This window comes from Biomphalaria glabrata, chromosome 18, assembly GCF_947242115.1.
Source record: "Biomphalaria glabrata chromosome 18, xgBioGlab47.1, whole genome shotgun sequence".
Lineage (NCBI taxonomy): Eukaryota > Metazoa > Mollusca > Gastropoda > Planorbidae > Biomphalaria > Biomphalaria glabrata.
This window is the reverse complement of record NC_074728.1, coordinates 18,997,036-19,009,377: the sequence shown is the minus strand read 5'-3', so window position 1 is coordinate 19,009,377 and position 12,342 is coordinate 18,997,036. Positions and strand designations below refer to the sequence as shown.

General features: G+C 35.4%; 1 protein-coding gene across 10 annotated transcripts in view; it reads right to left on the bottom strand.

The window, feature by feature from the left end:
* The window catches only part of LOC106050507 (uncharacterized), a 37,793-nt gene extending 27,519 nt beyond the window's left edge, over nucleotides 1-10,274 (bottom strand). For 5 of the 10 annotated variants that reach the window (XM_056016920.1, XM_056016928.1, XM_056016927.1 and 2 more), the window contains exons 1-8: nucleotides 8,724-8,876; nucleotides 6,058-6,216; nucleotides 5,334-5,577; nucleotides 2,567-3,904; nucleotides 1,833-1,948; nucleotides 955-1,119; nucleotides 689-863; nucleotides 16-81 (exon numbers count right to left, since the gene is read on the bottom strand). In XM_056016920.1, the coding sequence (XP_055872895.1) occupies nucleotides 16-81; nucleotides 689-863; nucleotides 955-1,119; nucleotides 1,833-1,948; nucleotides 2,567-3,904; nucleotides 5,334-5,577; nucleotides 6,058-6,171 (2,218 nt within the window). In that variant the 5' untranslated portion in view covers nucleotides 6,172-6,216; nucleotides 8,724-8,876. The other 5 variants (XM_056016924.1, XM_056016922.1, XM_056016921.1 and 2 more) reach the window with 5 other exon arrangements.
* Nucleotides 10,275-12,342: the final 2,068 nt, after the last annotated feature.

Below are 12,342 nucleotides of genomic sequence, written 5' to 3'. Positions count from 1 at the left end.
AAATTAACCACAAACCTAGTTTGTCATCTTGAGAGGAGGTCTGAGAGACATAGGAAGATTCACTCTCTGTAGAAAACTTGCCTAAAATGATTCCAATGAAACATAAAATAAGAAAGTGTCAGAGAAGGTTTGAACTATTTTACTGGTCATCTACATAAAATTATATAGAAATCACACAAGGGGTGAATTTCTAATATTATTCTAAGAAAAAATAACATATAAATCACCCATTAAATTAATTTCTAATATTCTAATGAGAAGGGAATGTCCTTTGAAAAGATGGGATGAACAAGAAATATAAAAAAAAAAGATTCATTAATAAACAAATGTTTCTACAAGTCATTGAACTGATACAATAAGAGATTTTGTTATAACCATGCAAAAGCAAGGCTGTCCAAGTTAAGCAGGGCATCCCACCTTCTTAAATACCTAAAATCCTTGGGTACAAGTTAGGAAGAAGCTGTGAACATCACTCAAGACCGAACTCTATGGAGAGAGCTTGGCAAGGAGGATCTAATTCTACGCTTAAGCTACAAGTCAGTCACAAAACTTAGCCCTCACAATATGAAACCTGTCACTAGGTCAATATATCAAAATGGTTCTTGTTAACAGATTACTCATTTATTGATATTCTCGAGCTTTCGAAAAAAAAAACAGTAATGAAGATTTAAGTTTTATGACCCTGTACCTTGAGATCCACCATCAAATGACAGGAAGTATGCATCCTTATGCGGTCCACATTTAACTGTGATGTCAGCCGTCGTGGAGGATGAACGGCTACCACTAAGGCTGTGTGCAGCAGCCACTTCACCTTCAGTTGCCTCCAACTGCCTAGACAGGCTATCAGTTGACAAGTTCTGATCCTAGAGAGGGCCAAATACAAAACAATGAGTTTATCATAATTTCATAGTTAAATCCACAATACCATTAAGATATGAGAAGAGAATCCCCAACCTGAGAGGTAATGACAGGAGGGGTGAACAAGGGTTCATTCCCTGGGAAGTCCAACATGTCACTGGAACACATCATCTCTCTCTCTGACGATGACACGTCCATGGAAGTTCTACTCCCAGTGCCTGATACTTCAGACTCGCATGGGCCTGAATACAGATCTTCATTCTAGCAAAACAAAAATGTTAAATGTTATGGGGGAAGAAATGTGTATCATGTTTCATACATAAGCTACAAACAAATACTGGTAGAATATGCTTGAGTTATGTACTCTTCATTAAGAAAGTATGTTTCTTATGTTCTCATTATTAGTCCCGTAGTTCATAAGTGAATGTGCAATTGTGTTTGTTGTTTCTTTAAGACAATCCAAAACATTTTTATGAGGTTATAATAATTTTATATTTACAATGCATTAAAGTGAATTTTTCATTAAAAAGTTCTAATAGGAAAGTTTGTATTCATTTCAGTAACATTTGAAAGCAAAAAGGGAAAGTTTTTTTGTTTTTTTTTAACTTGTCACAATACTAGACTACATCTATAGTCAGACACCTTGCCTAAAACTTATGGTGACAACATCACAAATTGACTTATTAGCATTATATGAATCTTCATTCTTCAGTCTACAAGCATTTTATGCAACAATATTTTTTTTAACTGCTGCAACTAATAAGACTCAGAAATTCCTATGCATGAAAACAAATTTTGACAGTTTATTTTTATGTGATTTCTGGATTTAAGTTAGTTTCTATTAAGACCAACAGATAGTCTCCTGAAAATGGAATGCAGAAAATATTATCAGAGTCTGATACTAAAAGGATTTTTTTTTAGTGTAGTATGAAAGTTGTGGAGAAAATAAACGTCTTCAATACAATTACATTTACCTGCAAGAAGGAGTCTCTAAGGACTCCATAAGTAGGGTAGCTTCCATTAAAGGAATGTGGTAGTAAAGCCTGCTGGCCGGGACTTGATACATGGTTGTTTCGCCGACCTTGAAAAGCTGAAACATGGTAAAAAAAATATTGTATCTAATAGCCGAGGGATGCACAATAGGATTAAATTTCATATAAAACTTGAGTCAATAGAGATCTATATAGACTAACTCTCAAATAAGAGTCTGTGCAGTATTATTTTTAAATATTTCTTAAATAATTTATTTTTTTTATTCTTTATATAACATAATTATTGATCTATAATGGTGTCTTTTGAAACTATTTAATAATAAAGAATCAGATTGTAAAATGCAAAAAAATATCAGATATATATTTTCTTTCCAAAATTCAGAGTTGGTTTCCATGTCTTCTCAAAAGTAATACAAAGAATGCTTAAAAGAAATACCTCTTAAAATATTTAGCTATGTAAGATATATTTTTAAAGTCAACTAGATGCACTTAGTTATGCCTGTCTGGCTAGTGATAAACAGCATATATATATATAATAAAAAGTGTGTATGTTTTTTTTAAGTTAATATAAATTCCTGAGGGCTAAATATTTTCAGAAATGAGTAAACTAGATGGCTGATTAAAGAAAACAAATATAATAAATAAAATATACTTTATCTCTGAAACAGCAAAACTCTATGGTATGACTAGTCTGACTAAATATGTGTTCATCATACCTGGTGCCAGAGAATCAGCCAAACTAAAAGCACATGATCCTTGAAGAATAACTCCAACAGAGCTCTGCAGATTGCCATCAAATTGCACAATAAAATCCTCATCAAAGAAATAATCGTTGAAGGAGCTGTCATCCTGAGATGCCCTTTGGTCAGGGTTGTGATCAAAACTGTCACTGTTGTCCATGCTGGTGAGGGAAGACAGTTCTGGACGCTGGTATCGAGGGTCAGAGGAGTAGCTTCCACTAGGGCCAGGCTCTCTAGTGTTCCTCCAGTGTCTTGGAGATGAGGAGGAGGACTCTGATTCCTCCATCATAGCCACATGGCTGGGCAGTGGTTTGGACAAGTCAGCATGGCCGCCATGTTTGGAGACAGTTTGCCGCTCAGCTGATTCCTCTGCATCCTTGTCAGGGGGACAGTGGCTGGAAGAGTTTGGAATAATGCCATCAGTGTATCCATTGGTATCTTCACTATCATTACAGGGGCAAGATGTTTGGTCTGGGGTATCTCTTTGGTCAGTGTCCACTATTTTGTCAGTCTCTTGTAAAACAGTTTTTGTATCGCTACTTGTACATATATCTTTTTGATTGTCTTTCTTGATTTTTGGCCTGTGCTTTATAGTTCCTGCATGGTCACTTTCTGAGGACAGAGAGCCATCCATTCCTTCCCTTGACTCACTGTGAACTTCGTTTGAGAAATAGCCACTCTCTGGCCGAGAACGCTTGTCAGTGTGAGAGGGAGTGGCACCTTCTATCTTTGACTCTGTCGGAGAGATATCTTTCCAGGTTGTCAGCCGAGACAAAGCCTTTGTGTTAGAGTGACCTTTGTCCACCTTGGCATTTAAAGCCTCTATTATGGGGGTGGCTTTGGAAAAATCTACAGTTTCACTTATCTTATATTTATCTGCTAGTTTTAGTTTATCTAGCTGGCCTGTGTCTAGTTCTGAGCCATAATGGCTCTTCCCTTTGTTGATTTTGCCCCTTTTAGGGCTTGTGGCCTCAAAGGATGATGAGGATGACGACGATGACGGCATGGATGGTTTTTTAGGACTTGTTGATAGGTTGCTATTTTTTGCTCCTGATACAAATTTTCTAGTTGCCCTTGGGCTTTTTGATATAGAGCTTTGTTTCTTGGGGCCATTTTTAGAGGATGAAATGTTACTGTTTGTGCCATTCGCATCGTTGTTGCCCGACTTGACTGGACTTCTCAACAGGACCTTAGTTCTACCTTCTCCACAAGGGCTATTTCCTAATTTTCCAACGTTGGTACCATCATTGTTGGGAGATGAGGTCGGAGAGGAGCTTTCAGATTTCGGGGACACATCCTTCCAGCTGGATACTTCTGAAATACAAATCAACATATAGAATCTTGTAATAACCACAAGAATATATGAAATTATATTTTTTTTTTACATATTTGTCTATTTCAAAATTTTTTCAGTTTCTTTCTCAGGTGTAAGATATATTTAATATACAACAAAACTGTAGTGAGAATAAGACATACGTAATAACTGTGTAATCAAGTCAGTCATAATATTAAACAAAATTTGTCAAATAGTCAAGAAGGTACATAAAAGAAAAAGTAAAGTTCCTCTTTCAGACCTTGTGGTCTATAGGGCAGATGATGTGAAGGCCATCTATTTCTGTGGCCTATGGTTAACAACGACTGACCCCGTTTACTTTTCTTTAACTAATGTCAGGAACCCATTAGAGCTGGGTGGAGTCAGAGGCGCCAAAGCATCCTGAAATTAAAAATCCCAGTCTTCATCATAATTCGAACCCGGGACTCCCAGTTCGGAAGCCAAGCGCTTTACCGCTCAGCCACCGTACCTCCAAGAAGGTACATAGATTATCTGTTAATAATGTCACTATCTGATACTATTAAAACGATGTGTAGAAAAAATGTTATTCTTAAACTGATATATTGGTTGACTCGGACTAAACACTCTATATGGATAACTAAACAAGCCATAGAGATTCAGATGCTTCAAGAAGCTACTTAAGACTCAAATGTGCAATTTAACATTTGCAAATATCAACAGGATCAACAAGTGTACATTTTTTTGGAGCCAAAAAACTGTGACTTTAGTTTAAAGCCAAGATTACTAGAATCAAAAAAGTTTGCAAAGAATTTTTTAAACAGTAAAACAAGAAATAGGCAGGCAAAAAAAAAAAAAATAAGCAGAAAGCATCAAGGAATGAACGCTCATTACATAAAGAAGTTAACAGCAGAAAAAAAAAGGTATGGAAGAAAATGATCAACAGCACCCAACTAACTAAAAAACAGGTGACACCTATGCATTAACTAGTTAGCTAGTGAGTAGGTAGGAGGCACGGTGGCAAAGCACTTGGCTTCCGAACCGAGACATGCTAGATTCGATTCCTGGTGAAGACTGGAATTATTAATTTCAGTATCTTTAGGAGGGCGCCTTTGAGTCCACCCATCTCTAATGGATACCTGACATTAGTTGGGGAAAAGTAAAGGATGTTGGTCATTGTGCTGGCCACACAACACCCTCATTAACCGTGGACCACAGAAACAGATGACCTTTACATCATCTGCCCTACAGATAGCAAGGTCTGAAAGGGGAACTTTACTTTTACTTAGAGAGTGGCTGACAAAATGAGCCAATGTCTCATATGATAGAAGAATAACAATTGTACCACACACACACACACAAATTAAACCATATGACAAGAAGAAAGCAGTATGGGTGGGAATAAGTATCAGCTCCAAATTTGGGAGACAAAGTTTGGAAGAGAATGTTTACCTTTATGTACAAGACCTTTCCTCTGTCCAAGAGCACCTGTACCCATTTTGATGACTGGACCTGGCTCCATGATTAAAGTGCTTGGGTGAGACAGGGTGGCTTTGGTTGAGCTTGGTGAAATATTGTCTACTGTGCTGTCAGAAGACATCTGTGAGTCCCCAATGGAACTGCGGTCGTTGTCCAGGCTACTACTATAGCTCTGATCCCTAGAGTTGAGTGGTATTGTCTGGTTGCCTTGCCAAGTCTGAATAACAAAACATGGACTTTTTAAAACAGTAAAAACTAAACTAGCATTTGAGTCACTAATGACTTTGACATTTTAAAACAATCCAACATGTATATGATTTTTAAAAGAACTACAATGAAAGGTATCATCATAGATTATTTTAAATAATTCACCTTCCTTCTGAATTTTACACTGATTTTGGAATTGGAGATCTGACGATATAACTTGTTGAATAAAACATAAATTTATATAATATTTTAAAGAGAATTTTTGTTCTCATTCTTTTTCATTTTTTTTTTTTTACAAAAAGACTTTTAATCATACTAGTCATCAAAATTCAGATAATAATAAAAATAAAACCAGAAACTGCAGTGTATACAAAATAAAATATAAGAATGCTTTAATTTGTTTTCCCATGTATGTGAAATTATCAATTAAATTTAACAAAAGCTATGTTGTTGAGTCCTACTTGTTTTGTAGTAGTTTAAATATTCTCACCCTTGTCGAAGCAGTATGTGAGTGGAGAGGAAGCGTAGAAACTGTGGTTGCTGCTATATTTTCATTTCCATCCATTCTAAGCCCCAAACAAAATCCTCGACCAGGTGAAGGCATGCTTTCACCATCTATGTCACAGCAACGGCATACTCAAGCCTCAGTCTTGAAGTAAAGAACAGAATATTCAAATTGGGCTAATATTGGAAAATCTAGGTACTAGACCTGATGGTTGAAATCAAAGAACAGATATGATGGGTTAAATCCATATCACAAAAAAAAGGTTTGTTTAAATCATTTTTGGATAATTTTAGAAAAAATAAACAAAATGAAAAACTTCTCAACAGTGACAACAAAATGTTTTAAATTGAGTGTTAAATCTGTTATATTTTATTGGCTAGTATGAATTTTAGTGGACCAATGACAAAGATTTAAAAAATGACTAGCAATGAAACAAAAGTAAAGTTATATTCAAATTTTATGACAAAGTGTGATAACTTCATATGACACTAGTTGTTAGAACTATAAATATATAGACATATTAAAAAGGAGATGTGTTCTTTATCATGTGTTTTCATATTATTCTCTGATACATTTCACTTTTTACTTGGGAAATTTTGAATAATCTAGTAATAAATGTATAGGTCACAAGGTTGAACTACAACACTATTATTTTGACAAGACGCATAAAACTTTTCAAATATATGCATACTTACAATAGAATTTGATCTCTTATAAAATGATTATTAAGGCTTATTAAATGCAAAGGTTTAATTAAAACATATTTAAGGTAAAAATTAATACATCTTTAGATATCTGATGATAGAGCAAAATCAAGCCAGAACTAATGTAATCAAAATACACCCTCGAAAGATTAAACATAATTATTACACAAATCTACTGATACTTTGATCATCAAACACAAAATAGAACAGTTTTGGAGAAAAAAATTAAATACTGGAAAAGACTGCATTATATAAATAGAAAGAAAAAATCTAGCATTTCTGCCTATCACACCAATATTGGCAATATAATCTAAAATTATATATTTCTAGGCTTTAAAGCAATGTTTCCCAAACTGTGTTCGTGGAACCCTAGTGTTTTGCAAAGCCTGCAAACTACTGAAATAATTAACTAGTAGGCCATGACATGAATCTCTCTTAAAAAATAAGCAAAGTGTCCCACTAAATACTTAGAATAAGCGAAGTGTTCCTTTAAGAAAAGGTTTGGGAAACACTGCCTTAAAGAAAAGTACTATAGTTGTAATACTACATAAATATTAAACTACTCTAGTCACTCTAGAGTATAAATTCTAGAAGTTGCCCTAGTATCTAGACTCTGTAATTCTATTCTAAATTTTTTATCTCTACAAGTACAATCTACTAAAAATAAATGAATAAAGTATTCTGTAGATGATACTAGAATTTACTAGATCTAGACTCTTCCTCTAACTATATAGAATAGATAGATCAGTAGATGATTGTAATTGAAGTCTACAATAGTAAGTATTAGTACTATTACTATTAGTGCACTATTTATCTATTATGAAGTATTGATATTTATTTAATCATTATCAAAATAGTATTAAGACATCTAGATCTAGAATTTTAGAATAGATCTATTCTAGTCAGTCTACGTTACTAGATTCTAATGAAATCTAGAGTTAGACTAGTCGTCATCAGTGTATCAATAAATCAATAGTGATTAGTGATTAGAAGTATAATAATAATATAATGAATAAATAATATAAGATTAAAGATACTAGTGAACTCTACAAGAATGTAGATTTTAGTATGTACCTACATTAATAATAAATATAAAATTATTATAAATTATATAAAAATACTACTACTAGGTCTAGATCTATCTAAATTATCTAAATATAGAATATATATAGATCAATCTAGCTAGATCTAGATTTAAATAGAATCTATAATCAAGTATAATCTCTAACTCTAGACCGTCAAGCCCTCACTCAGACTCAGTGGAAATAAAGCATAAATATCAAGAAATCTAATTCTTAGAGAATTTATAATCAATATATAATCTCTTGACTCTAGAGCTAGAGACTAGATTCCCCTAGCCCTAGACTAGGCTAGACTGCCTAGAGCCCTACACCCTAGATCTACTAAACTAGATTCTAGATCTATATAGATCTATTGTTCTATATCTATACTCTATACTATTCTATACTAATAAAGTAATAAGTATATATATCTTAGTTCTTACTAATCTTAGTCTTAAAGACTCTTTAAATTTAAGTCTCAGGGCAACTCAGGGCTAGCTGTAGCTTAGTAGCTAGCGACACAAGAATAAAAATAAACATTGGGCCAATCCACTTGGGAAATGTTTAGGTGAGTCAGAAGACAGAAGTGACTCTACTGTAACTTCAGAGTCTAGAGACTAGAGAAGAGAGTAAGAGACAGACACTGAGACAGTCTTACACACGACAGATTCAATCATTCCCAATATCACTGAATATCAGATCTATCATTCAACATTGTGATTGTTACAGTGGACGCAAGAGTCACAGTGAGACACTAGTCACATTCACAATGACTTTATAAATAATTTTATTTATTAAATTAAATAATGAATTGTTTCTATTTTTTTACAAACTTTCTTCATTGTGATTAATGGGATGAAAAGCTTCAAAAGGGTAGATAACTTACATTTTTCAACTTACTCGTACTTCTTCATTGTAACAAATTGCATACCACATGATTTAGATTGAGTATTTAATGTACAATATGTCATCTACACAACAAATAGAGAATCCAGAAGGGTTAGTTCTTCCATCGCCATCTTGGAACCCTATTATGATAATGAACTACTCACCTACAGTGGTTCCAGAGCGAGGCTGGCTGTGGATTTTTTTCTCTTTAATGGCGAATTATTTATTCCATTCCTTTTGCAATTCCTTTTTTTTTTTTTTCAACTCGCCAGCTGATAACAAACGAACAAACATCCAAGGGTGGAGAAGGGGTCGTGTTATTGTTGTTGTTTTTTTTTTTTTGTACTGGATAGAACTATCATCTATAGACTATCTAGTCATGATTATTATAACAGGGCTGGCCTTACATAATCATACATAGGTCTAATTTGGTGGCCCCAAATGAAATAGAAAATTAAAAACCTAGTGTAGGCCAATGTAGCCTATACGTTACTCCAACAATAACATTGGGCACCCCGGGTCCACAAACGATGGAAAAATTAAATTCCTAACTACGCCCATTCAGGTACAATATTTGAACACGTTATTTAAAATTCTCACACAGCCAATCTCGAATGCTATGTAAACTTTACACAATTATTTATTGTACCTAAAAAAAAAATCAATGGAAAAAGAAAAAAAAAACAACCAATTTATTAATTAATAAGCGATAATTAATTATTTGCATTGATATAAAAAGGGAAACAATTTATAAAGTATTGAGTGATATGCCTACGAATGTGGAGTTTTCCCCCTTAGATAAGTTTTTGTTTAAAAAGTATTTTTTATTTATATTTTTTCTTTGTTTTGTTTGTATGTTGTTGTTTTTTACGAAAGGGATCTGTCAAGTTTAGCCAGGACAAAATACTGATTTAATTATAGCAAGGCTGATTACACGGACGACAAGAAATTCACGCTATATTATACGCCACTGTCATACCCTGTGGTATGCGCTCCGAATTGTGGTCACGATAATATATAGGCGTGGGAAGCGTGGTCGAGAGGCCAAGTGCGCTTGGGCTTGGCTTGGCTACCTAGAAGGGGGCTAGAGGTTCGACACCCGACTCTTATATTCTAAAGGCAGCGCGGAAAACCAACTCCTAGAATCCCCCCCCCCAACTGGTCCACAAATGAGATTGGACCAAAAGCGCTCTGAGCATGCTATAAGCATGAAAGTAACGCTATATAAAAAGCTAGAATAATATATATAATCAATATTATGGTTCCGGGTCCAGACCTTGCCCAACGTAAATCCGCTGCTTTAAATTCTTGCAAGAGGTTTGATCTAGAACGCAGTAATCTTCATTTCTGATAGAACACCCGAAAATTCTTAAGTTAAATTAGAAATCTGTGATATTTTTCTTATATCACCATATCTAAAGATAGGCTAAGATAATTCCAAAATTGAAAAGGTCTCATACCATATAATAGACATATATTTATGTCTGTCTCATACAGTCTGGTTATTTCCCCTTTTCTAAGCAACAAAGTCAAATCTTCATTTCCTCTACTTAGCCATTCTCATAAAGGAAAGCACGTAGACATGAGCTGCCAAGACAGCTATTTTTTTAAAGACAAACTCTGCAATTATGTTTTTTTCGAACGATTACATGTATAAAAGTTTGCATTTATACAATTTAAAAGCCAACAATAAAACATTTTTGTCGATCTTTCTATTGTTCTTGTACGTGTTATATTCAAAACTATGTCTTCACTCAAATCCGAATGAATGAATACTGTTTAATGCCCTTTAACACGTAACTGTTGGTCATTGTCCAGAACAGATTTAGTATGGTTTAAGGTTAGTAGGCCACTGTTGCGGCCATTGGGAGTCAAAAGAACTAAGTCTAAGTCAGGCAAATATAGAGTGACTTGAAATACTACACTCATCCTTTTTTCTTCGGAATTGAAGACAATGCCTCATTGTTTTGGTAATTAATCTGTGGAAGTTTACGTCTCGAGAGACGATCTTTTCCCTTTGCAACTTCTTGTGTGACTAAAGAGGCCAATCCTTGATACACAGCTGCGATCGCAGGTTGGGCATATATAATCACCAGGCGCCGTTGCATTTTCACCCTTCTTTCTGCTTCTGTTGTGTATGACATCTGCAATCTGTGACCCTTCCTTTATGCTCTCTCTCCATGTGGATCTGTCCAGTGCCACCTCTTCCCAGTTGCCAGTGTCGATTTTGAAGAGCTTCATGTCGCTTCATCGTTTTGGTAATTATATTGTTACAAATGACCAGTGACAGGAAGAGGTTAACGTGTGACCCCGACGAGATAACACAGCAGCGGGTGTTCCCTGGAATGTACATGTATAAACAGAGACAGGATGTGACGTACCCTTACATGTTATTCCAAAAGGTACTAGCAATATCCAGTGACAGATAGAGGTCACAACTTGTGACCCCGGCAAGATGACACTGCAGCCGATGTTTTCTGGAATCTACATGTATAAACAAAGACAGGATGTGACGTTTCCTCACGTGTTATTCCAGAGGATATTAATTAGCCGTGTTTGTGCACATTTGGACAAGCGATTAGGGACTCTATATAAGCCAGAGAGTTAATGTGAAAGTCAGTCGTGAGTGAGTCGTCGGTACTGTTGTCTACTGTGCGAGACAGTAGAAGAGAGATGTGTACGACTCGATGCAAGTTAACTTGGGTAGAGTTAACTGGAGTGGACTACTGTCGTTAAAAGTCTATACAGCGAACTACAGTTACAGTCGATACAGTCGATGTAAGACGTGTACGGCTCTGATTCGATAGACTTGAGTACGACTTGGTTCTGCTTTGGGAGACCTGGAGCGACACTGGGAAGTGTGTCGTTGGTCTGTTCTGTGGAATACGGCTCGATGCAAGTTGAGAAGAGATGAATTGCAACGAAGTGAAGAGATGAATTGCAACGAAGTATAGCTAACTGTAAACTGACAGATATTGTACAGTCTTCTACGCTACATGTTATAGTAACGAATTGTTAGAGTTAATAGTCATTAAAGTTATATGAAACTGAAAGTTTAGTCGTCAAGTTCTTTGCTGTGTTTTTATTTGTGTGCCAACTAATACATCTAGCCAGAAGATTCAGAAATACGTAACAATATAATAGTTCTTAGACGAAACGACTTTTTTTTTTATCATAGTAAGCAAACGTACGCGTGGAACACATTTTCATTTAGATTGTAGGCCTACTTAGTAATACAAATGCCTCTCCCTAATTCAAGTAACAAAAAAAAGTAAAGTTCCGCTTTCAGACCTTGTGACCTATGGGGCAGATGGTGTAAAGATCATCTATTTCTGTGTGTCTCACGGTTAACGAGGGTGTCAGGTGGCCAGCACAACGACCAACCGCCTTTACGTTTCTCCAACGAATTTCAGTTATCCTTTAGAGCTGAATGGACTCCGAGATGCCCTACAGATCTCAAAAGTAAAAATACCAGTTTTTACCAGGATTCGAACCCGGGATCCCGGGTTTGGAGGCCAAGTGCTTTACCACTCAGCCACCACGCCTCCGTCTCACTAATTCAAAGGAGAGTCAATTTCTCTCTTTTAATCACTCACTGTATAGAATTAGGTGACAGT